Consider the following 27226-nt stretch of genomic DNA (forward strand, 5'->3'; position numbering starts at 1 on the left):
TTCTGCCATCACCTTGCTCTAAGTAGGAGGATGAATTGGAAGTAAGACAACAAAAGTGTAACTTCTAACGCATAGCTTGCAGGGCCAGAAATGATGATGTTTGGATTATGTATCTCAAGAATCTAAAGAGGGAGGGAGAAGTTAAAGTTCCACTCAATCTCCCTTAAATGAACATGTAAAATCAAAAGCAGTGGAAGAGTTGTGTTGAGGCGGGAGTGGGGGAGGACAACACCAAAGTTATTGTGAGACCCTCAACCGTGTTGTTCCGCCAAAGGCATGTCTCCCATTGGCATACTTAGCCACTGATCATTACATCATTGTATCTTTTCCTCCACCAGGATTGTCTCTTGAATCTGAGACCATATGGGATCCTCCATGTGAGAAAAAAAAGTTTAAAAATACCTCCTACCTTTAGAAAGGTCACATTTTATTAAGAAAACAAAAAGTAGTGCTATGGTTAAAAATTGTGAGATGTTGAAAGAGGTATAAGGTGTCACATGTATATCTGGAAGAATTTTGGTGTTGCCTCTCCACGCCCTTGTCTCAACACAACTCTTCAACTCCTTTTGATTTTACACATTTGGATTATGTAACCAAATACAGGTTTAATATAGCATTCCGCCCTAGGTAAGTAATCCACATTGAAGGCATGTAGTCAGGGTTATCAACAAGTTTGGGTGCTAAGGTTCAGAGGATCAGTAAAAGCCAGGCTTTCAATGGGATCAAAAAAAGTAGTGGGTCTCAAAAAGCAGCACAGCCTTTGTAAATAAAGCTTTGGCTTGCAATGTAAACTGTATTTGTTTGATTTTCAGACTCTGCCACCGAACCAGTATATTGGTGCCTCTCTGAGCTTTCAGTTATTGCATCCAGATTTAATCCAGCAGCTGATAAACGCATAAAACAAGCCAGAACTACTGACTTTGTCAATGGTTGTCTCTGCACGCTCTACATAGGCCAAAGACTGGATGACCATGGATTCTGAACTTCTTTTTGACACACTGATAGGCACTGTGAGACACTCCGCACTGCCTTCAGCCTTAACTCCAGAGCTCTCAATCGTAGCCCATTATAAACATTTTGGAGGCGACTTTTTTCAAAGTAGGTACTATACAAGACTAAAATACTACACAAACAAAGTGGGAAAAATAACATCCTGGCAATAGGTAACACCCTTAAGGAGCCACAAATTAAGTAAAACGTGTGAAATATAAATGGGAACTAAATCACTGACATGGATTTCCTTACTTCTTTTTACATTATTACTGTCTGAACTCGAAAGAATTTCCACTCTGCTGATTGAAAACAAAACTGGTCTGTTGTAGTCTCTCGGCCCGCGCGCTTCTAGCCTCAGTTGCCGGAGCAGTGCATTAACACACTATTTCGTATGAATATTTTATTGCTATAATTTCACTGGGTATATTTTCAGATCAAGTCTTCTGAAGTGTATGAGCATGCTTAAATTAAAAGCATCCGCTCATTCCACATCAATAATGAATCGCATATCATTTCATTTTGAAAACGATAGTGTGTGCAAACACGAATATAGCCTCCTGTTCTAGAATGAAACGAATCTGCTAAGCATTATGTGTGGGCGAAAGTAGACCTAGAGAGCAGAGGGAAAGTGAACGAGGGGTATGGATGCGCACATGCACGGAAGCACACACACACACACAACCAGACGCACCCGCACACATCAACATGGATGCATACACATGTGCATGCACAGAGGCACACACACAACCAGACGCACCCTCACACATCAACATGGATGCATACACATGTGCATGCACAGAGGCACACACACAACCAGACGCACCCTCACACATCAACATGGATGCATACACATGTGCATGCACAGAGGCACACACACAACCAGACGCTCACTCATACATAAAGGTGGAGGCATACACATATGTATACACAGATCCATAGACACACACACACACACACTCGTGGACATACACACAAGACAAGCACCTTCCCGAATACATATACAAAAAAAACACACGCACGCATGCACACACACACACACACACACACACAATCTCTCTCTCTCTCTGATACGCACGTCCACACACAGACTCTATTTCTCTCTCTCTCTCTCTGTTTCTCTCGCTTACTCTCTCTGTCTTGCTTTCTCTCTACCCTTCTTTGTCTTCGGTCTTTCTTTCTCTCTACCCTTCCTTATTCTTCGGTTTTTCTTTATCTCTACCCTGCCTTCTTCTTCTTCTGTCTTTCTTTCTCTCTACCCCCTGTGCATCATATTTGTTTCAGTAGTTTTGCCAGGCTGTATATTGTTTTTTTATCATTGTTTTTAAGACGGGTTCCTGCTAAAACATTTTCAGTGAGTGCTAGTTACCAGGCTAAACTTAATTTTGGGGCATTTTTGGTTCCATCAGGGTAACTGTACCTCCAACACATATTCTCCAATACCTTAAAGGTAACAGCCTGATTTTCTTCCAACATTTTCTAATTGCTCTTGACTCCACACTCCTCACTGTACTCTTCTGTGAATATGGTGTTTCTTACTAGCAGGCAGGATTGTCAGGGTGTTGACATATCTAATGATCAGGTAATGTCAATATTTTTTGGAAAGAATGTTAGCCTCTCTCTGATGAGGGGTAGGCTTTAAAGGAAAGCTCTAGTGGTAAGCCTTCTATGTCTTTTTTGAATTGGGACGTAAAACATCTGGTGGAGAAACACCGTTGCAGGTCCCCTGAATGGACATGTATGACATTTCAACCTTAGGAGCTCAGCTTATTGCTCTCAAAGTGAGAGCCATTCTTGAGATAATAGTTTCCTAGATCCCAAGCAGTTCTTAGTTAACTATTGTTAAAGATTAGGTTGTTGGTTGACTGGGGTTTGAGCCCTGGTCAAGCAGCGGCCACAAACCTAGTTTGGATAAGGCTCAAGCAAACACCAAATTAACCTGTGCTCAGCCCCCTAGTAGCTTAGCACGGATGTACGTTGTTACAACGCATGCTTTTACCACGCATGCTGTTACAACGCAAGTTTTACCACGCAAGCCATTAAAACGCATTGCTTTGGGGGGTGCTGGATAGTGAATAGTTTAATTTACTATTCCAACTCCATTCCCCGTGGATAGTAGGAAAGGTGTTTGTTGGACCTGGCCCTTTTGGCAAGTTCACCCCAAGACTTTTTGCTTTTTCCTAGTCTGTTCTGTGACCTGGTGTTGGTGATTTTAGGCCTCTGCGCACTTTTTCACTGTGGTACAGTGTAAAGTGCGTGAGCTCTCTGTGTATGTATGGTGAGTGACCTGCCCTCCCATAGGAATGAATGGGGAATATGTATGCCCATGGTAGTTCCTGATGTGTGGGGAGTGCAGGGTCGAGTTTGATATGTGCGGACTCGTGAGATTGAATGCTGCGTAATGGTGTATGCGGCATGATTGTGTCTAGTCTAGAAGTGCCACTTTGAGAAGTTGGCATATTTGTGTAATTTGTGCCTGGCGTGTGATTGGCTGGTGAGCCTGGCCCAGAGTGCCTGGGCCTGCTTGTGGATTGACTGTCTGGTTTGAGGGTGACAGGGGCTGCAGAGCCCCCAGGAGGTTGTCTGAGTCAGCCCGTGGATGAAAGACAGCATCTGCTGCCAGGGAAGTGGGAGGAGATAGCACCTGGGAGTGAATGAGGCTGTGCCTGCCTGCCACAATGCTGGCTCCACCTCCCCGCTGGGTGATTGTCACCTCTGTCCCTGATACTGAAAGGACTTCCCTATAACCAGTTCTAGCTGGCTCACACACTGCCTGCACAAAGACTTCAAAGACTTTTCTCTGTATAAGAAGGGGCTGTGTCCCCTTCCAAAATGTTCTTGTTTCTGACTTGAATCTGCCAGGGGCGTGCTGCTGCTTGGGCCCAGGGGAATCCCTGGGCCCTGCCCAGCCCCTGGACCCCTGATGTACTTTCCTGGATGCCTGGAGGATTTTCCTGCTGGGGGCTATGTTGCTCCCTCTTTTATTCCTGGACTGCTGAGGTCCTGGACTCCTGAATGACCTTGCTGCATTTTTAAGGAGGACTTGCTGAACTTTCCTTGTCCCTAGCACCTGGGAGGCACTTTGGTGTGGATTCGCCCTGTTGCTGGGGCCCTGGTCGCTGGTGGGGCCAGTCCTGGGGGCTTGCCTGTGCCCCAGTGCCTTGGGAGCACGTGTCTGCTTATTTCCGCGCTTCCCCGCCCCGCATTTTGCATGGGGAATAGCAGGTGCCCACCCTGCGTTGTGCGGCTCTTTTTCCTTTAATCCACGAAGCCGGTGCCCACCCGGCATTTGCCCCGCGGCCATGCTGCTAATCTTAACTTTTTAATTCACCTCGAGGGAGCCCACCCCTTGGTGAAGTGATTCCCCGCCTGCCTGCCTAAGCGGGGCCGCTGCGCTGCCCGCAGCGACCCGGAAGTGGTTGGCCGGCCGGCCAATCCTGGCGCGACCGGTCAGAAGTCCCGCCCCGCAGCCCGGGCCGAGAGAAGAAGGCGCGTGGGAGATGGCGGCCAGTGCCGCCGGTGCGGGGCTCCCATTGCTGAGGGAGAGCCCCGCAGGCACCAGCCAGCAGTAAGGAGAGGGCGGAGGGGGCGCGGGGCACATTGCCGGTGCCCGCCCCCGCCGCCAGTGAAGGATCGCCGGAGAAGTTCCCGAAGCCGGTGAGTCGAAGCCGGCTGGGGGGGACAGGGGGAGTGAGGAGGCACATTGCCGGTGCCTTCACCCTGAGCGGCCCCACTTGATAGCGGGCCGCTCCAACATGGCGAGAGTTGTTCCTGAAGAGCCCTGAGAGGCTCCATGCCAGCAGTATTGTTTTAGAGCCCTGTGAGGGCTCCGGGGGCATTTGTTCTTTCGAGTCCCCCGGGGGGGGGCTCCACCGAAGGCACCCACATTTGTTGCACAGCCCTGAGAAGGCTCTGGGGGCCATTTTTAGCTAGAAGGGGGCGTTGGGGCACATTGCCGGTGCCCGCCCCCCCTGCCTGCGAGGTATTTGTGCATTGTTTTAAGAGTCTGTGAGGCCCTTGGGGGACACAAGTGATGTCCAGAGCCTGTGTGGCTCCAACGTGTGTAGAGTGTTTTCAGAGCCGTGTGGCTCCAGCAGTGGCGCAGTTTGCGCCTAAGGGTCAGTGAGGACCCTGTCGCAGTTTGTGATTCCCAGCTGCCCAGCAATTAGTGGGCAGCTGCACCGTTTAGGCGTTTGGGATTGTCTACAGGTGCCCAGCAAGTAGTGGGCACCTGCACCGTTTAGGCCCCTGACATTGAGACACAGGGCGTCCTAGCCCCAACAAGGTCAGTTGGCCTAGGGACTGCCACAGGTGGTGGCTTATGTAAGGTTTTGCGCAGTGTGATGTGGTGCTAGGAAATGTAATGCATTTAATATGATTACGCACCTTTGAATGTTTTTAGGCATCATGTGTCTTTGCGCATTGAGTTGTGTTTTCTTTCCTGGCACCTCTGAATGTTTTTATGCATCATGTGTCTTCCTGGATTTTACTCCTCTGAATGTGTTGGTTTATGCATCATGTGTTCTTCCTTCCCCGCACCTCTGAATGTTTTAGGCATCATGTGTTTTCTTTCCTTACACCGCTGAATGTGTTTTTATGCATCATGTGTTTTCTTTCCTTACACCTCTGAATGTGGCGATGCATCATGTGTAATGTGTTCTTGCTGATACCCCTAAATGTATTTTATTCTTAGGTGGTTGTTCTTTCCAGTACAGGTGGACCTAGTGAGGTCCTGGTTCCCTGCGTGACATTCTCCTAAGGTGGTTAGGGTTGAGTAGGTGGTACTTACCTGTTCCCAGTAGTTACTGGATGTGATCTATAATTGTTACTTTGTGATACAGTGATTTTATATCCTTTTCTTCTAATTTCTGACAGTATTTCTATTTCTAAAAGTGTTGATTCTGACAGTGGCCTATGTGGCCCTGTCTTGTAAATAATCCCTTATGAATATTGCCCGTGCCAGTTGGCACAATGTACATGTGTGATTTCTATCTGATGTGATTTTGACAACACAGAAGTTATTTTCATATAACCTTTTGTGGAGTTCCTTTTGTGGTGTGCCTAGGATGTTGTTGCTGTTGTGTGCTGGCGCAATGCTTTACACATTGCCTCTGAGTTTAGCCTCACTGCTCGTGCCAAGCTACCAAGGGGGTGAGCAGGGTTATCTTGGCGTGTGACTCCCTCGCCCTGACTAGAATGGTGGTTTCTGCCTGGCTTTGGCGTCAGCCTTAGCCTACCAGAAATAGCCAGTTCTAACAGTGTTGGATAGTAAATTAAACTATTATTTATCCTAGAGCGCCCCCCAGTGCAATGCGTTCTAATGGTTTTCGTGGTAAAGCCTGCGTTGTAACAGCACTGCGTGGTAAAAGTTGCGTTGAAAAGGATGTTCCACGCTTAGCATAGAGCAGGCAGGCTTAACTTATAGGCGATGTGCAAAGTATTTGTGCAACTCTTCAAGCAGCAAAACAGTGAAAACACCACACAAAAAGAGCCCACACCAAATTAGAATAATAGAGCAAAATGAAATAAATAAAAGAAGTCCAAAACGACAAAACTACAATTAATAAAACTGCAGTTTTGAATTATTAAATAATAAAGTGTAAAGCAGCCCCATGATGCCTAAAGCCTAAACCGAGGATATCTGGTTTCTCTGGACTGGCTCAAAGTCAAAAGGCCAGGCACAATGCAATGGAACGCGGGTCAGATACAGTCCCAGATTAGCTCCGGTGAAATTTTGTCTTCTCAAGTTTTGTGCCAAGAGTCCTGTTCGCGTTGCAGAGAGTTGTGCTGAGCAAGGAGAGCTTCGCTGGCAGTCGTTGGCAGTCATTGGCATGGCGTTAAGAGCAGGCTGGGTGTCGCAGACAGGTGGGCTGGAGCTTCACATTGGCGGTCCTCCGCAGGAATCGATGCTTGCTGTGCGAGGAGACGAATTGGCTGCGGCTTGTGCTTAATTTCTGTGTGAGTGGCGTGGTTCCATTGCACACCTGCCCTATTCGCAGTCATAAAGAGCTCAAAAGATTGATTTAAGAGCCTGCTGAGTCACCAAAGGGTCCAGTCACACCATTTGGATTCAGGAGCTCACTGAAGATGGGTCCAGGAGCTGTTGGGGAGCATGTTATGTCCCTGAGGCTCAGATCAGGAGGCCAGCAGACTACCCCTTTGAGTCACTCTGGGGTTCTCGTTTTAAGATGGGTTTAAGGTGGGTGACAGGTTCAGTTCTTCCTCCCCTTAGGCAAGAGGGAAGCAAACAACAGGTCAGCACAGCAGGGCAGCAGTTTCTTGTAGAGCAACAGTCCAGCACAGTGGCAGTCCTTGTGGCAGAATAGCAGTCCTTCTTCCGGGCAGACTATCCACATGTCCATAAGTGTTCTCAAGTGTTGGTGACTGAGGTCCTTCTTTTATACCTTTGTGCCCTGGTTCTGCAAGCTATGAGATACTTCTAGACAGTGTCTTTGAAGTGCATGGGCTTTCCTCCCTCCTTTGCCCTGGCTTAAAGCTGGCTGCAGTGACAATGCAGAGTCGTTAGACCTTTCGTGTGAAGGCAGAGCACAGGCTATTCAGTTGTGAATGAGGCTTTTCATACCTATGTCCCCTCCTTTCTGCCAGCATATGGCATATCCAGGTATGCCTAATCCCTCTATTGTGTGACTGTCTAGGAGGAATTCATAAAGTCTAACTGTCAGCTACACCCAGTCATGTGACCCAAGTCGGGATGCAGTGCTACACAAACAAATGATGGATGGAATGCTGAATAAATCATACATTCACACCTGGTCAAGAGATCTGGGTTAGATCCATTGTTCTTTTGCTCACCATGCCACCCCAGTTTAGACCCAGCCATATGAAAATCAGTCTTGACCCTGTGCCTCATGGGAACAGTCCAGATTGAACTGGCAAGCCAAGTCCTCCCTGGACCGGAAACAACCATCCTGGGACCGGTTTCTGGGTATTACCCTTCATCAGCCAGGCTACCTTGAATCCAGGGGCACAGTGAGCAAGGGACCCATGTCTGGGCATACCCAGCCCACTAGGGTGAAAAGTGCTACGCAAACAAATGATGGACAGATGCTGAATAAATCATATATTCACCCCAATCAAGAGATATGGGTTAAATCCATCGTTTAAACTGGAATGGCACGGTGAGCAAAAAACTATGGATTTAAGCCCAGATCTCTGTACTGGAGTGAATGTATGACATTGTTCTGCATTCTGTCCATAAATTGTTCTTTTTGCATCCGTCATCCCGAGTGGGACGGGTATGCCCAGATGTGGGTCCCGTGCTCTCCATGCCACTGGAGTCAAGCTATCCTGGCTGATGAGGGCTGAAAGCCCGAAACCGGTCCTAGGATGTTTGTTTCCAGTCCAGGGAGAACCTGGCCTGGCAGTTTGGGCTGGGCGGTTCCCATTGGGCGCAGGGTCAAGACTGATTTGCATATGGCTGGGTCCAAACTGGAATGGCATGGTGAGCAAAACAACAATGAATTTAGGCCCAGATTTCTGTACTGGGGTGAATGTATGACATTGTTCTTCATTCTGTCCATCAATTGCTCTTTTTGCACCCAAGACAGGATGCAGGCACAAAAGGCTGATGTCAACTTTCTAAAAGTGCCATTTTAAAAATTGCAATGACAAATCTTACTTTACCACCAAAAAGGGGTTGCCATTACAATTTCATAAGTACGAAACATGGGATATCTGCCTGCTCCTAATTAGGAATTACAGCTTATTCAATGTATTAAAGGATCACCAATGTTGTCTTATAGGAAGGGTAGGCCTCACATTAGTGAAAAACAAATTCGGGACATTTTCACTAGCAGGACATGTAAAACTTAAAAGTACATGAACAACTTTTTAAATACACTGCACCCTACCCTTGGGGCTGTCCAGGGCCTTCCTTCAGGATGACTGATATGTATTAAAAAGGAAGGTTTGGGTCTAGGAAAGGGTTTATTTTTCCAGGTCGACATGGCAGCTTAAAGCTGCACACACTGACTCTGCAATGGCAGGCCTGAGACATGTTTAAAGGGCTATGTTATTGGGTGGCACAATCAGTGCTACAGGCCCACTAGGAGCAATTAATTTACAGGTCCTGGGCCCCTTTAGAGTGCTTTACTAGGGACTTATAAGTAAATAAAATATGTCAATTTGGTATAAGCCAATGTTTCCATATTTTAAGCAGAGAGAACAAGCGCTTTAGAACTGGTTAGCAGTGGAAAAGTTAGCAGAGTCCTAAAGCCAATAAATCAAATTCAACAAAACGTTGTAGGAGGAAGCTAATTAGTTTGGGGGTGACCCTGCAGAAAGGGCCAGGTCTAACAACAATGATATGGGATCTTGACCCAAGTGAAACTTGGTATTTCTTGTTGTGTCTCAGAAAATCCTGTTATCTTGTCGTGGCTTAGATAATCTTTTGATTTGGACTTTGTCATACAAGTTGTCACTGGTAGCACACAGTGAGCATGCCATATAGCTAAGTCCTAAGGGAGACGTTTTTCTTTCATTTTCCCTATCCTCATCTAATAGTGAACATCCTTGTCTTCGCTCCCTAGGATGCATATTTGTCAGTGTCCCATTTCCATATCAGAGAGGAATTCCACTGCAGGATAAACTAGGAATGGGTATAGAATGAAGATAAAGAGATTTCCTAGGGTTCATTCAGTTTAAGCACTTCGAGCAGAGGATGTCCTGAAAATTAAATGTCTGATGACCCTTGAAGAATGTCCGTTTATAAGGCTGAAGGCTGTTTGGAGAGATCCCTTACAATCACAAAGCCTGCAAAAGAGGCTGTAAATGTGACAGTCTTTGTGGCAGATCTTGTTTTCCCCAAAGCCTGTTCTCACAGAAGAGTCCCACCAGCTCCACACCCCTTTCAAGCTGCTCTTATGAAATCAACAACAGTTGGCTTCAGAGCTCATATTTCGTCTACATATTCCTATGGTCGACCTATGAAAGGGAAGTTCATATCTGTATCCTCTACAGTGTTTTGAAATGTTATTAGAACATTGGTTTATAGAAGTAAAACATAATTCTTATATACTGTAATTTGTTATGAAACATTTTTTACTCCCCATTTACAAAGATCCAAACCACCATGATCCATATATCTGTGCATTCAACAATGGAAGTTTAGAGGCGATCCTTGACTAGAGGAATATTTTATTGCATCACCTCTTCTCACAGGTCTCCATGTTAAGCTGGTGCTGAAGATTAACTCTTTCGGCAATAGGTGGATTTTATACACTGGATATCTCTCTCTCATGGAATTTATTTGTATTAAACGAATCAAAAACTTAATATTAACATTCTGAGAAGCACAATAATTTGTTTGGTTCGTTACGCAAACCCTCATCTGATTCTGAACACATGGTTCAACCATCTTGGACTACTCCACGGACATGTTCTACATTAAGTTATAGGGCCTGTTTACATGTGCATGGTGCTGGCAGAGGGCTAACTCTTAATGCAAATTTGTCATTACCCTGTGGTAACACCGCACCAGTACTATGCACTTATGAGTTAAACCCTATAGAATGGAAATACCCACGCGGGACGCGGTTTATCATTCAGAAAACCACAATGAATTCCCAATTCTGTGGCATTTAACACAAATATTTGTGCATTATGACCTTGTGTAGGGTGGGGGTGGAGAGAAGGGGCTATGAGAAAAAAGGCGGAAGTTAAGTTCTGGCATTCCAGAAAAAGAAATGAATAAAATGATCTGGCTGCTGCAACCAAAGCCTCATGCAATTTTTCTGGCCAGAAATACATCCTGGAGAGCTTGGGACTCGGGTTCCATCAGGCCAACTCTGAATCAGGAGGAGTGGATTTCCATGCGATAATTCTGTTCCACCTGACTCATAATCAGGGTGATAGAGTTTTGCGCCTCATGCATGGTGAGAATTATCTTTTTTGACTTGCCCATTGAAGCATCATTTCTTATGACTTGGTAAACACTTTGCATATTGTTCATCAGGCTGAGAAGGGCAATGATAAGGCCAGCATGCATATGTCTAAGAAGGATGCCTCTTGGGAATGAAAGATAAGATAAAGTGTTTAGAAGAGATTTTTGACGTTTGATGGCACACTTTAAAAGTTACCATTGTGCCTAGATTCCATACCAAAAAGTCTCTTAAAATTTTGGATTAGCAGAAGACAGAGCATTAGGAAATAGATTCCTCCAGCAACAGCGGTAGTACATATGGGCTTCTGTGTTTCACTTATTGTTTGGGTGATCATGAAGAAAAGTGGATCACCACTGTAGTCAGGATAAGGAAGTTACACTCCTAAAATAACCCCGTCTCACCCCCTTGGTAGCTTGGCACGAGCAGTTAGGCTTATCTTAGAGGCAGTGTGTAAAGCATTTGCACATAACCAACAGTAATACAGTGTAAGCACTACAAAAGGACAGCACTTTTGGGGACCCACATTCTCCTTCTAGGAGAGGCACCCTCAGAACCAAAAACTGTCAGGACGCTGGAATCAGTTCTCCCAAGCAATTCCTCCACCAGTTCAGGGCCTTGACCCTGCAACTGATCCACCCACCTAGGATCTAAATCCTCAGGTTGGACCGGGGTCAGAGGCAAGGACTTCCTACCTCTGCATCCCTTTCCAGAGCCTGTACCCTCCCACCTGGAGTGGTACCCCTAGAAGACAAGCCGGTCAGGACACTGCTTACAGATGTCCTTCCCTCCAGGTCAGGCAGGACCTGAGCCTGGCCTCCCAACCCAGGTACTAAACACAGTGGCAGAGCACCGCGTGGCACACCATGGACACCCTGGGGAGCATGCATGCCCCCCCAAGGGTAACACATACCTCATGTGTTGTGTGACAGTCTGCCTGGGGCAGATCTCCTGATGCCTGTCCATCTGACAGTGTGAGAAGATCCCCCAGGACAGAAGCGGTGTCACCATGGTCACTCCTAGGAGGCTCAGACCTCCTGGCTGGCTCCTGAACAACTGGTTCTCCCACTGGGGAACACATCTCCCTCTCACCCCTCAATCTGGACTTCTGCACGCTCCACTTAGGAGCGGCACCGCAAGACACTAGAACCAATGGATCTCTGTTTAAAGACACTCCATGTTCTCCTGACACTAAGATATCCCCTCAACAGATGCCCTACCAGTACAGCCTATGCTCCCCACCTGGTGTTCCTTCCTGGAACCACCCAGGCTCTGGGACCGGGTTTTGGGCACATTAGGCCGCAGTTCATTCCCACTCCTTCTCCGCGGAGACAGGACGTGTGTCCCTACACCCTTCCCACGACACCGGGACCTATCTGGGCTACCACAAACCTTTCCAACCACCCTTGGTTGGGAAATACCTAAGCCACTTCCTTCCGGGTCACCCCCAGATACTTCTCCAGACCCACTGGAATCCACCAAAAGGACTGCCTCCAGTGCAAGCTCCCAGGGGTCAGAGAACTCAAACTCCACTGGGCGTTGGCATAGCTCTGGAAAATAGGGAATTAAAATGTACGCTCCAACAATTGAATCACACAGCCCCACCCAGGTGTTAACCAAACTACCCTTCACCCAACCACCCAGTGCCTCAGAAAGGTACCCCACATCACCCTCACAAGACAGGTGAGACAGTGTTTGACTGTTGCTGTCCCTAAACCCATACTCTTCTGGGTGGTCTCCATACTCACTTACCAGGGTTTCTATCTTGGGGGAACCCCTCTCCCTGCACCTCTCATCTAGAGTCAGTAGAGTGTCCCTTCCACTACCAGGAAAACGATCCCCTGTGCCAGTTTGCCAATCCACCTCAGGTACACTGCGCACCACTGGAATAGCCTCACAATCCTGAACCCCCTGGTGTATGCCAACCCTCTCCTTGAAGCAGGGCCCCAAATCTGTGTGTGTGTGTGTACATCATCCTTAGTACTGGACCTAACACTTTTGCTGCCACCATCTGGGCTGGGCCTAACCCTTCTGGCTTCCGAGTCCAGCTCTCTCATTTTAAACTCATGTTCTAATATCATCCTTTTCTCCTCCATGGCTACCTTAAGCTTCTCCAGCTCCACAGCCACTCTCCTTGCTTCCCGCCTGTCCTCCAGCTCCTCTGGGTACAAGGCACTGCTGCTGCCTGGTTTAGAGGGTGCCCCCCCCAAAAGCACATCCACCCTTGGAATAGGCGCCTCCACCTCCAGGCTAAGATCCCGAGACGTCTTACTAGCATGTCTGGCCACTACCCAGGCCGTCAGCGCCTTTTGTAGCTCCTCTTTTCTGATGAGGCCTCTGATTTGGATTTTGAGGTTTTTGCAGATCGCCTTCAACTCTTCAACATTGTAGGTTTCTAAACTCTCCTCCTCAAAGGCCACTTCCAAGGATGCAACAGATGACACAATTGAATCTGGCATGATGTACTAGAAAGTTCAAGTTTAAAACCAATGGAAAGGCAAAAATAGACCAAAAGAAAATAGTATGTGGTACGTAATGGTCTGCAATATGGTAGTAGTGCCCACCAATCACTGTAAGTCAAGTGCAGATGCAAGTCCTATCCTCACCGCTGACAACCAATGTTAGAAATGGGATTTTTGGTAGGCTAGGGCATGCGCTGAAACCAGGCAGAAACCACCACTCTAGTTAGGATAAGGGAGTTACACTCCTAAAATAACCCTGTTCACCCCCTTGGTAGCTTGGCACGAGCAGTCAGGCTTATGTTAAAGGCAGTGTGTAAAGCATTTGCACAAAACCAACTGTAATATAGTTTAAGCACTACAAAAGGATACCACACCAGTTTAGAAAAATATTCAATATCTTTATATACTTAAGACAAGACCAAAAACGACAAAAATCTACAATACAGTACTTAAAAATCATCAGTTATCAAAATATGCTTGAAAAACAGTTCCTTAATGTTGATAGCTCTGTCCGTTTCTATCACGGCGTCATGAGCAAACAAATACAAACAGTTCTGGCTAACTGCGGCGTCGTGGGCAAGCTACGGTGTCGGGAAGACCCGCAAACAGTACCTTTTAGAAATGCGGGGTGCTGGTGACCTCTCTTTGACTTGAGCATCCGAAAGAAGGTGTTGTTTCCAGAGGTCGGTGCAGGAGTCGTCGGGCCCTTGTAGTTTCACGCGTTGCAGATCGAACTCCTCTATGTTTAAGTCAGGAGCGCTGGCATTGGCAGGTGTCGGGTGCTGCGGTGCAAAGTGCAGCAGTGCAGCTTGTGGTGCCCTCAGGTCACGAGCAGCGGCTTGGTGGCGGAGTCAGATGGCGTCCTCGGTGAGACCAGGGGCACGGTGCGAAGTGAATGCGGTGCTTATCGTGGTGCTGGCAGGTCGCAGTGCTGGCAGGTCATGGTGCAAGCAGCTGCGTCATCATTGCTGAAGCGCTGTCTTCAGCTGATGAACTGGAGTCAATGGCGCCAGCAGGCCAAGTCTGCGGTGTGGGATGAGAGCGGTGCATCGTGTAACTTTACATGCAGTGCCCTTGAACCACGGTGCAAGCAGCGCCGTCGGGTTTGGTGTGGAGCGTCATCGTTGGGGTTTCCAAGGCGTCGTTGTGAAGCAAGGCGGTGCAGAGTGCGGAGCTCACAGGTCGCGGTGCGAGCAGCGGCTCAGTGGCGTAGTCAGCAGGTGTCGTCGGTAAGACCAGGGTCACGGTGCAGTGCGCTCTGTGGTGCCCTGTGCGTTGCCTTCAGGACACGATATCGACAGCGTCGTCATTGAGGTCGTTGAATTACTGTTTCTCCTGTTGCAGCACAAAACGCACAGTCCCCAGTGCTGAGAGCAGAAGAGCTGGAAGTCTTTGCTGTTCCTGAGACTTCTTGAACAGGGGGAAAGCTCTAACTCAAGCCCTTGGAGAAACTCACAAAAGTAGATTGCAGAAAGTTCAGTCCAGTCCTTTCACTGCCCAAGACAGAAGCAGCCACTGCAGGCCAACACAGCAAAGCACACAGTAAAGTGGTATTTTATCCTCACAGCTTCTCCAGCTCTTCTTCTGGGCAGTCTTTTTGGTACAAAAGAGTTCTAAAGTTCAGGAGTCTTGACCCCAATATTTATATCCCAAAATCCTTTGAACTCTGTGCCTGGCCAAAACCAGTTCTGCCTTCTCTGGTGTGGCTTCCTAGCAGGAAGTGAAGACGGCATTGTCAGAGGCAGACCAGGCCCATTCAGATGCAAGGAAATCTCCTCCCCTACTGTAAGTGCAGCCCAGGTCTATTCAGCCTAGTCTATTTCCTGACCCACCTAGTGTATCCGGAGCCACCCCTGCTCCCCAGCCCCTGTCATCCAAAACCCAGACAGTCAATCCACAAACCCAGAAGAGGCACACTGGATGGCTAGGCAAGAAAACACCTACTTTCTAAAAGTGGTATTTTCAAACACAAAAAGTAAAAATCACTTTTACTAAAAGATGCATCTTTAGATTCTGGGTTCAGGCACACTAAACTTCATTTTCCTACCTAGTTCCCAGGGCCAGTTATGTTTATAAGATATTATAAACAAACACCCCATTCTGTCCTATGGGGAACAGGTAGCCTTGCAATAGTGAAAAAATGAAATTGGCAGAAATTCACTATCAGGACATGCCACCCACACCAGGGCATGTCCTACCTTTCACATACACTGCACCCTGCCCACAGGGGTACCTTGGGCCTACTTTAAGGGTGACTGACATGTAGGAAAAGGGAAGGTTAGGGCCTGGCAAGTTGGTGCACTGTACCAGATTGCACACAGGCTCTGCAATGGCAGGCCAGAGTTACCTTTTAGGTGCTATGTGTGTGGGTGGCACAATTCAGTGCTGCAGCCCACCAACAGCATTTGATTTACAGGCCCGGGCACACCCAGTGCGCTTTACTAGGGACTGACACATAAATCAACCAGGCCAATCATGGAAACACCAATCCATAACACAATCTACATGGAGAGCATATGCACTTTAGCACTGATCAGTAGGGGTAAAGTGCCCAGAGTCCTAAAACCAACACAGACAGGCCAGGAAAAATATAGGAGGAAGAAGCAAAACTTTGGGGCTAACCCTGCAAAAAGGGCCATTTCCAACAACCTTACAAGTAGTCCATGTATATGAATCTTCCAGGTATGTTACTTGCACAGCTTTCACTTTTTTGTCACTGCTCTAAGTGGTTGTGGTCAATATACCCAAGTTTTCACATTCTTTGACAATACAAAACGTATTTTGTGCCTTACTTCATTGCACAGCCTGCTCACCTCATAATCGTGCTGCTAGATTGTGTTCCTTTGTGGTCCTTTTTGCCAGTCATCTTGAGAGCATGTTAATAAAGTTACTATGGAAATTCCACAAACAGATTTGGCTGCAAATGTCTCAACTAATAACACTTGTTGTGGCTAGATTTATGTGTGAATTGCAGCAGTATACCACTGTGGCTGTCTCATTTCCTAAATTTAAGATCCGCTTACATATATAGCTCTTAAATACTTTTGTTCTTTTGGAGTGATTTGTAATTTATTAATACAATTCGTAAACACTTACAGTTTTTTTTAAACAGTTGACCATATTAGAAACATATTAGTGGCAGTGTCCTTTCTGTGATTAGATCCGCTTATCATTAGCCAAAATCTTAAGTACTTAGGCACGTCAGCATTTGTATTCCACTTTTTAAAATGGAGGCAGGTGTGCTTTACTTTCACTAGGTATTTTTGGATTCCATGTTTATAGGAAAAGCAAACACGTTTCCTACTAGTAGTTTGGCTCACAGTCCCATCATTGTGAGGTGATATACTGTGTTACTAAATGAAAGCGGAATCCATAAAGATAGAATAACATTAGAAGTAATGATGGCGCAGCTGCTATAAATAACCACCATTATGAGGCTACATATTAAAGGAGTACCGTGAAACAAGTTGGGCAGGCATGTGCTCCACCTATATAGACTACAGGACATTTGCATGTTACCATATCAACGGCTGAATGTATGTTGATGACATGACATTCTTTTCAAAAACCCATGAGACTATATATGGATTTTCATAGTAATAACCCTGCATGCCGATCAATGTGTTGTAGTGCCTTCGAGTGACGAGGACGTCGGGAGCATGCTCTATGAAAACAGCTCCAAAATGGTCCCGGATCCATTCGACACGTCTTCTGGGTCTGCTCAGTTGACTTCCATCAGATCAGTGGGAGTGCCTCCTTCTCACCCAGCATCGGACAGGAGTCAGGAATCTGCAGTTATAGCTGGAGAGGTGAGCTTCCTTCCTCCAGGTAAATAGATTGTTTCTGTTTTTGCTGCTTGAACAAGGATTCATTGCGATCAGCTGCCAGGCAATCACAAAAGCTAGTGTTTGCAGCATTAATGCAATGCAACCACACATTCTGTGTAGTGAGTAATATGTCACTGATACACATTGAGAACCTACTGTTCACTCTGGCCTTTGTTAGTTTCAAGATCAGTTACTTGGGACATACTGCAATTGCAAGAGCTGTCTCCTTGTGAGCAAGGCGCATTGGAAATGTTATTCAGCTGAACTCTGACCATGCACCCCCACCAACCCCTCAGGAATACTTCCTTCCTATTATATGATGTATAATCTTTATTAGAACATTGGAATGTTGGGAACTCCATTGAAAACAATGAAGTGCTCCGGGCTTATAATGGCTGGTATAAGCCCGGAGCTCCAACATTCCAATGTTTCTTTGTTCACAGCTCTGGCTGTGAACAAAGGCTTCAGGGAGCCTGAGGGGATTCCAATCCCCTCACGCTCCCATAAGGCTTTGTTTTTTATTGTTATAACATTCTGCCCTCTAGTGGCAGAATGTTCTAATAGCCTTATAGCCCTTCGTTGCTTGGCTATACCGGCTATTAAAGTCCATCTCCCTTGTTAAAGGCCCTCGCCTTCGGCTCGGGGCCTTTAACGCTGGAGAGGGCCATTAATAGCCGGTATAGCCCTATACGGACACCAGACACCCAGACCCAGACCCGTAGAACTTCCCACCGGCTGGTGTAGAAGATTCGACAAAATAAGAACCAGTGAACCTACAGCATCCCATGGGCTTGTCGGCTGACAAGCACCAGAACCAGTAAAAGAACAGAGGAATCATACACCTAACAATAAGGCTGTCCAACCCATTACCAGTCCTGATGAAGCCCCGCCCCAGATGCACATAGTCAGCGCTTCACCACTAGGGTCGAAACGTCGACGTACTTTACTATATATCCGACTGTGCAAAGTCTAATAGGAACAAAAGAAATCATTTATTTCCGAAAGACTATTTGATTACAGTTGGTAGCTTGAACAATTTCATTTTTATGTATACATGTTGTGTGACCTGGCAATCCCAGACCACGATCTACACTATTTTTTGTATTCACTGTATATGTCTTTTTGTATATTGGACAGCATACCTAATGCTTTGTTTAGTTAAAGATCTATGAGAAAGTTGAATACTAAAGATTTACTTTCTCATCATTTGGGTCAGTGTTCATTTATTTGTCTACTATGTACGTATCCCCCATGGGACATATAAGTACATTGATGTATTAATTACCTTGTTTAATTGAATTGTTCCTCCCGACAGAAAGTAGGTGAGCATCCACAAACTTCAGTCATTCATTTCCTGAATACAACTGGACTAATACTCTTGTGAAGAGCAGGAGTAAATCTAGATTTAGATGGGACTGAATCCCAGAATTTCTGGGAGTGAAGAAAATATAAATCTACATTGGAAAATAGTTTTGTCGAGGAGACAAACAAAAATTTAAGTGTGATTACACGAATGCAATATTACGTATGTGTAATGTGGAATGTAAACGTTTTACATGTATACATGCAAAATGTCATTGCCTGCCTGAAAGGAACTTAGAACCCAAAAAAGAATTCCAGAACCAGTCCTGGGAAACCATGTCTCTCTCAACATCCCAGGAGTACTCTTGGAATCCTTTGTGAATTCCAAAAAGGAGGGATAGATTAATTTTTTTGCATTTAGAATACTTACACGTCTTAAAAGATCGACTGAAGCATGGTTGTATATCTTGTTTTACTAGGTCTATTGGAAATGTATCTTAAATAACCCCCCGTCCTAAAAGTAGAGAGAGAAGAGCCTTTTCTTAAGGGAAATACTTTTCTGCTACTGTACCTTCGCCTTTAATGTAAATTGGCAACAACATCACTGTTACACATACAGTACTGGAGCAAGATCTCTGAACAAATGTGCGCCCCCTTCATCCCACGCAAACACTTCAGTGACAGAGTAAAATATGTTTTGGTGCGTGGGGCTCTCCCGTTTCACGTTTCCTCTGCAGTTATGATTAATGCTGGCCTGGTTTATAGCGACAGATGAGCGCGTCTCTGTTTAGTGGGCGTGAGTTTCCGCACGTGCCACTTAGACAGAACAAAATATCCAGCCATCTGATGGCGAGCTCGCAGGAAGCCTCCTTTAAATTGTCGGTTTGCACTGAAACCCACTAACAAAATCCGAAAATAGGTTATGATGGACGCAGCGCGCTGGGCGACCCAGCCAGGGATTTGTTCTCCTTTCCATACAAAGTCTGCTCGCTGAATCTGTTTCTCTCCGGATAGGTCAACAAAGCCTTGAAGCAGAAGTCCGACATTGAACACTACCGCAACAAGCTCCGGCTAAAAGCCAAGAAGAAGGGCTACTACGACTTCCCTCCCATTGACGGCAGCAAGTCCTTGACAGAAAGAAAAAGAAAGATGTACGAGAAGAAACAGAAGGAAATTGACAGTGTTTTGGATCCGGATACGGATGTATCATCTCCATTTGCAGAGCCTAAAAACAGGTACGAAAAACTCTTAACTTCCCCCACATTGGTTTTAAGAGTTGATGCATCTCAGCATCTTTTTTCTAGAATGGATGCCCTCTGTGTGTTTCCTCTTTGTGGGTCGTGTTTTTCTGTTTTGTTGCATGAAGTAGTTCTTTCATTTGGAGCGGCATCCCCTGTTTGATCACATCTTTTAATTTTTTTAATGCAAGTATGGAGATTTTTATGTGTGTGCCATTATTATCATTAATAAAATCAGCTTTTGACACAAAATGAAAAAAATATCTATGCAAAAAATATTTTCTTTCTTGGCATTATTTGCAGTTAGTTCTTCCAGACATGGGCCCCATTTCGATTGTGTACATCTCGTTCTATAGTTCCAAAATACGTGCAATGGCGAGGGGATTGAGCTCCTTTTAATCTTCATGCAGCAGTGGCATTATGAAACCTTTATTTGAGGTGTTCCAGATCTTGTAAGTTTAATTTAAAACCAACAACCCCAATTGGGTTCTAGGTCTAGAAAAGGGAGTCGTTTAAAGAATCACCTGCGCATGACTGATGATGGGTTCCACTCAGAAGTGCAAACAGAATAGAAATATCAACCATGGTATACTTAATTCGTTTTTTCATCGTGACAACCATCTATTTTTCAGTCAAATACTTTGGTAGCACTGCCACTTTCAGCACCTGATGTATGCTAGCTAATTACACCACTTTCAGTAACATTTCTGTGTTGATAGGGTTATGTTGGGGGTTAGTCGATTATTATGGTTCATTGGTCACTGTTCTGAAACGTCCTTGTGGGCTTTATTCATCAACCACAGCATTATGTAAATTACAAATCAGCAAATGCACCCTTATAGAATTTCCAAATATGTATAAACCGGCTCAGGAGAGGCTGGCCTTGTAAATCGAATGACATTCACTAGAATGCTTATTATTTCGACTTTTCTTTTATTAGAATTACAGGAATATGATAGAATAACTGAATGCAATTATTTACATTTACATGTCCGCCTCCTAAACACTTGTGATTTGTAGACATTTCGTTTTCTGCTGCTTCCATTAGTTCCCAAGTCATCTTTAAGTTTGCCAATAAGTACAGCTTTTGAAGCTTAAGCATTTGAATGCATGTACTTTGTACCTTTGCATCTTTGAAAAAGGCATACCACACACTGTGTCCGAATCAGCAGAGCCTTGAATGTTCATATTGAACTGAGGAAACATTTATATCCAAGATTCACTTTTATCATTCACTTTTTAAAGAAAAGGGCCATTTTGTTTGTTGTATGACATACATTTTATATTTCTACTTTCGTAATGCAACTCTGTTACTATCTGCAACCTAATCATCTTACTAGGCATGGTTTTAGGGTTTTGTTAGTCACATGCAGTGTTTTCTGCCTTTCCTACAATCTCGCATACATTTATTTCTTTCTTTTCGAGATACAGCATATAGATTCGTCTGTCTATTCTACCTACATTACTATATCATTCTGTTTCTGTTGTTAATTTTTCTGTCTGTCTGACTGTGTCGGGCTGGCCTATAGGGCTATTTGACTGTGCCAGAAAGGCTGGTCTGATAGGTCAGAGACTGGGACCATGTTTTGGCTGTTTGTGGGCCTGTTTTATGTTCTACTGGACAGGTTTTTACTGTTGATTTACCTATGTTAGAACTAACATTGTCTGCAGCAAGTAAAACAATGCATACAGTCTCCGCCCTGCAAAACATCTAGGCAGTGTGTTTGTACAAGTTCAGAACTACCTCGATTTTCAAATGTGGGCCACATTTTTAGCTATCTGATTCAGTAATGGGCAGTAGCAGCTGGTGTCAGAGTAGAGGGGCAGGGCGGCGGAGGAGATATCGAACAACGCAAAAAAAGAGAGAAAAAAATAACTTGCCTGCAGCCCACCGCATCACCGTCCTCTGCTCCTCTCGTGGCTCCACTGCAGGCAGAGGCTCCCAGACTCCCCTGCGTCCAATCCAGAAGCTGCTCTCATGCATGAGAGCCGCTTCAGGATTGTCCTGAGCACCGATGATTTGCGCTCCCAGGAAGACTAGGAGCCTGGGCTCTGCTGTCTCCAACCCAGCAAAGCAGCTGTGTTGGAGAGAGCTTCAGTCCGCATGACGGTTTGGCCGGCCTGAGACGGCCAAACCATCAAGCGCACTGATAGCAGTGCAACTGCTCCCTTTCAGTGCCTGTCATCCCCCTGGCCCCACCCCCAAGAGTCGGCCGGGAAACAAAATAAACCAATAATAAACCCAGGTTTGTTATAGTTTTATTTTAATTTTATTGTATGCTACTGGCATGGGGGCGGCGGGGTGGCAATGCTCCTCTGCCGTAGCCTGGTAATAGGAGCCACTTTTATTTTGGTTCCCGGGGCTATTTTCCTTCCAAGTCCACCCCTGAGTGGTAAGCTACATGAGTGCGCATACGTTGATCTGCCTGCATGGCAGTCGCTGTGACTGGCACAATATGTCGTGGGTTTCTTGTCTCTTGCGATCCTACCCATAGGCACGAGACATTCAGGTGCATCTCCAATCTGCACGCTCTTCTGCAGAGGAGGATGTGCACTTAATTATAATAATTGACTTGGACAAATTATTTTGAGGTGCTTTGGTTTCTACTTGGCTCTTAGCCTGCTGTAATATACAAATATCGATAAAGCAGTCAGTAGCTTGCTAATTCGGAAGAACATACACGTGGGTTTATGAATTTACCTGAGCCCGCAGAGCTATTAGCAGTGCATGGTTTTGTCAAGAATGCCTTGAATGGAAGGACAGCGCATGATTGATTGGGACTGTTTGAACTTGAACCGTCTCTCTTAATAAGGAGCACAATCTGTTATAGGTATGGGAAGCCAAGCAGGACATTTGTATTGCAGCCAGGGGAGCTGACACATCTCCTTGATTAGCAATGCCTGCTTTCTACGGTGCGCCAACATGATCAATCACTGGAGCCTCTGACAGCAATGCTGCCTGAAGGAACTGTGTGACTGACCGAATGGCCACCGTCCAGGAGTGACTGGTTAACCTCGCCTGTTTGGAAGACTTCGCAAAAATCTAAAGAACACACTGACCATGCATGCTTTGAATGTCACCTGATTAAGAAGCCATCACACGACACCGCCCAGCATGCCCGAAGCTGGAAGTCCTGATTATTTGTTTCCATTACACAGTTGGTGTAACCCAATAAAGAAATCCAGTTATTTGAAAATATGGGGCACAATTTGTTCATACAACACAATACAAATTGTTTGAATCAGTGACATTTTACCCAAATCATGTTCATTTGTACTATCAACGGGCATTTCCTCTGAATTACTCTGCCTATAGATCCACAGATAACTAGGCATAGGTTACATTTAAATGTTCTCTGCAAAGTTTTCCTAAATTGTTAATCTTTTCTGACTTGTCCAGACGTGCAAACTAAACACAAATGATTTTGTGAGAGAATTCTGCCACTAATGGCCTCATTAAATGCCACTTCTATTTGCAAAGCTTTTTAAGTTTCTCAAGTTTTGGGGGCATGGCCAGACACGACAAGTTGGCGGATGCGACCTAGATCCGCGCCGCAGGGAAGACCCGCGATCTGGCTCTATCCAGGCTGTGGCCCACACTGCCGAGCCCTGTAAGTTGCTGTAGTTTATTTGAGGTAGGACTGGAACGAGCAACAGCCCCAGTTCCCAAAAGGAAGCACCAAGGAAGGTCACTGAATGCCCGAGGCGAGTCGGAGGCGTGAGGCCGGGAGGGCCACTGCCACGAGTAGCATGAGATTCTAGTGGAATCTAGAAACCAGCGAAGATCTAGAAGTGGCTTCCTCTGACCAGCAAGGGCACCGGGGGTGCAAGCTCCTGACCTCTAGCCTGTTCAGGTGGCAGGGGGCGGAAGGTTTCAGCCCTGCAGCGATGGGCCACAGCATTCCTTGAGGCTGGGCCTGAAGATAGCAGGCCGCTGGACCCTGGTGACCTGACAGGGGAAGTCGGGTAAGCGGGAGCTTCCTCCGATGCTGCGCTAGCTGCATTGATAGCCAGTTTACTTAGAACTGCCATCACCTGGGGAGCACGGGAGAGTGAGATGAAGTGCCCACCCTTGGTACAGCGTTTGACCAGCCACGTGCAGCCTGAGTGTCCAGGAAGTGATTCTTCGGCCTGCAGCCTGCCTTGTTAGGGAATGCCCGGGAGAGGGGGCAGGTAGGAGAAGCACACACTGCACAAGGAGTGCTACAAAAGCACCAGAAGGGGTGCCCTGGCTCTGTGGTTTACCTTCCTATGGTGCATCAAGATAGAACTGCATAGCAGAGACAGCATGCCTTTTCAGGAGGTGCTGGTGATCGGTGTCCTCGGTAGTGGACCTTGCCCTGGACTGCTCTGGGACGGCTTGTGTCCCCTCACAAACCAATATCATCTCTATACCAATGCAAGGAGTGAGGCAGGTCCACGGGGAGCAGACTTTCTGATGGGTACAAGATGTTCAGGCTAAGCCGCTGCCTGAAGCGAGCCCTCCACTGCGCAAAGGGATATGCACATCTGCCTGCCAGCTATTGTGCCCCACTGTAAGACCAGATCTTGGTCCAGGGTGCTGCAGGACTGTGCATACCCTCCTCCCCCCCAGACACCGATGGGTTACGCTTTACTGGCCTGAGGGGAGAGGTGGGGCTGGCATCTAATACTCCACTCTATGGTGGAAATTTGAAGATAATGGCCACCAGGGCTCCTCCAAGAAGGATCAGATTAGTCTCATCCTTCTTGGAGGAGCCCAAGCGCTCCCCTTCCAGCTCCCGGTGCACTAGACGGAACCATTGGAAATCCAGGGCTGTCCACATTTGAGAGGACCCCCATATGGGCCCTACATGGATGGTCTTTTCCATCCCGTTGGACATCCTATGCCCTGGTGGCCATTATCTTCAAATTTACTCCATCGAGTGGAAGTTCGGCTGGTTCCCTGTATATCTGTTGCACCTCAGGACCTTTTTTATTTAACACTTCATTTGGACGTCCCTGGACATTCAGTAACCTCTGACTGAATTATCTCTATCTCAGGTTTCCCAGGTACCCTGATTCGCCCTACATCCCATTTCTGTTGCGCACCGAAGAAGGTGAGACCCACATGTTAGGTCGGGCAACAAAACGCGCATCAGTGCTGAGGTCCTCTGGTCTTCATGTCTCCTCCAACACCATTTAGTTGTGGCCTCTTTTGAGGCTCACAGGAAATCTTTTGAAAAACTCTCTTTTTTCACCCAATGGAAAAATAAAGTGAAAGGGTGATTGCATGTTCATACATATGAATAATATAGCAAACTGTGGTTTATTGTATGCACTACATTGTGAAAGATCTTCAGGGAGAGACCAATGGATTTTGATGCTGTGGACCATGTGTGATTTCTGTGTATACTTGAATGAATGAGTATGAATAGGGCTGAGAGTATGAGTTGGTCTTGAGTATGTGTGTTGCGCCTGGGTTTCTTAGACTTTATATTGTACATTACAGAATATTTATTAAATGTACATTAATTATGTTTTTGTACTTTGAGAACTGCCATAATAAATTTGATATATTTGTTCTAGTATTTTTGTCTCCGGTCATCAGTGCCCCAAGCAATCTTTTCCTTTTGGCTTTGAGCACACTGTACTTCTTCTCTGTGGGGATGGGACATCGCTGTTATTTTGTCTTATCCTTAACGCATAGCTTTTGTTTATAAACACCTTTCAGGCAGTGTTTTTTTTTTTCCCTTTTGGATTCCATCCACGTGTGACTGGACCATATCATTTATCATCACGCCGTACACCTAGATGTCACAGGGGCTGAATACTTAGGGAGGGCTTTGTCAGCTATTAACCCATTGCAGCTTCATTTAGTGTGCCCCACTCCCCCAGTGCCAGCCTGGCGGCTGCAGCCAGCTGCGTTGGAGGATCTGGGGTTCCGGGACCCAGCTAACACTGCATTGTTGAACTATTTCACAGGTAACTGGGGTACTGCCACCACCAGATTGACTGAATGGGAAGCCATTAAGGTGGTGTTGTGTGGCCATTGCATTCACACAGGGATGGGCACACTCGGAGTCCTACATCACATTCTAATTATGATAGAGGCCCCTCTGGGGGTCCTTGAGATCACTGCACGAGATGATCCGGCTAGGAAACCTGCCTTGACTGCAGAGAGAGAGCAGCACGCCACACATATGAGGCACTGCGATGATTAGACTATAGAGCGTAAAAGGCTAAGACGCACACCGAGGCGATAAATCAGGCCGTCTTTTGGCATGGCTATTGAAGAGCGTCGTTGTGACCACCCCCATTACTGCAATACGAGTGTCCCTGTCCCTGACATGACTTGCTACTAATCAAGTTGACATACATGTGGCATTCCCCGCCTATTACCGATCTCTCTTTGAACCCCACCTACTCAATTGTCAGACCTTGATCCGCGGATTCCTCAGTGTGTTCATACTACCTATCATTGCACCGCTAGAGGTCCCAGTGCTCCTATTATGGAGCAGGAGATCCAAGGTGCCACGTGGGGAGCTGCAACATGTAAGACCCCCCGGCTGGATGCTCTCGCTGCCCGGCACCTGCCACCAACACTTAGAGAGGCATTACTTGTCTCACTTCCCTAACCTGGAGAGACTTGTTAAAATTGATGTCCAACTGGTCCCTCTCGATGCTGGGTCTGCACCATAAGGTACTGAGTAACATCATTGCTTTACGATTACTTGAACACCTTCCCTACCTGGTCCATCCAGGCCAAAATGGGTTTACACCTGGTCGCTTTACAATCCTCCATATGTGTAGACTTTGTTGAGTGCTTGAAAATGCACCTGTTCTGTGTCCCTACGTGGCATTAGTGGTGCTAGACCTAGAGTAAGCATTCAATACCGTTGATTGGGAGTACATATTTGCAACCCTAACTACCTTACGCATAGAGGGGAGGCTACAGCGGCTTATCCGGCTCCTGTTTTCAGAGGCCACGGAACATGTGAAGATAGGGAAGTGTATCTTGTCCCCCTTTTGCTTCAGCAGTGGCATGTGCCAGGGATGCTCCACTATCCCTCTTCGCCTTGGCGATAGAGCTGTTGGAACAAAGTCTTCGACAGGAAGACCAGGCCTGGGCATACTATTTGAGGGGAAGATGCACGTGGTTCAGCTCTAGTAGACGATGTTTTATTATACGGGCGAGACATAACACTACCTCTGAGGCGGAAGCCGGAGGGATTGAATAACGATTTTTAAAACTGTTTATTTCTGATTTATGTCACTGTTTTAAACTCTCTCACTTACCCTGAGCTCTTGTTGAGTTTTCTGATTACCGCTATCTCACAAGCAGCGGATTTAGCGCTGCTTCGTGAAGTTGTTTGGGACGGCGCCATCGCCAGTCGCGAGGCCACGCCCACCGAATAGGCCACGCCCACCCGCCCGCCTATAAAGCACTGAACACTAGTGCGCCCTGCAGATAACACTACCTCTGAGGCGGAAGCCGGAGGGATTGAATAACGATTTTTAAAACTGTTTATTTCTGATTTATGTCACTG

General features: G+C 46.3%; 1 protein-coding gene across 1 annotated transcript in view; it reads left to right on the top strand.

Moving 5' to 3' along the window:
- KIAA1549L (KIAA1549 like) overlaps window positions 1–27226 on the top strand; it is a 730284-nt gene that overhangs the window by 546009 nt on the left and 157049 nt on the right. The window contains exons 14-15 of the mRNA XM_078680874.1: window positions 16982–17160; window positions 19495–19715. Coding sequence (XP_078537000.1) covers window positions 16982–17160; window positions 19495–19715 — 400 coding nt within the window. The remainder of the gene's footprint in view (window positions 1–16981; window positions 17161–19494; window positions 19716–27226) is intronic.

The sequence above is a fragment of the Lissotriton helveticus genome, chromosome 3_1 (assembly GCF_964261635.1).
Source record: "Lissotriton helveticus chromosome 3_1, aLisHel1.1, whole genome shotgun sequence".
NCBI classification, from domain to species: Eukaryota; Metazoa; Chordata; class Amphibia; order Caudata; family Salamandridae; genus Lissotriton; species Lissotriton helveticus.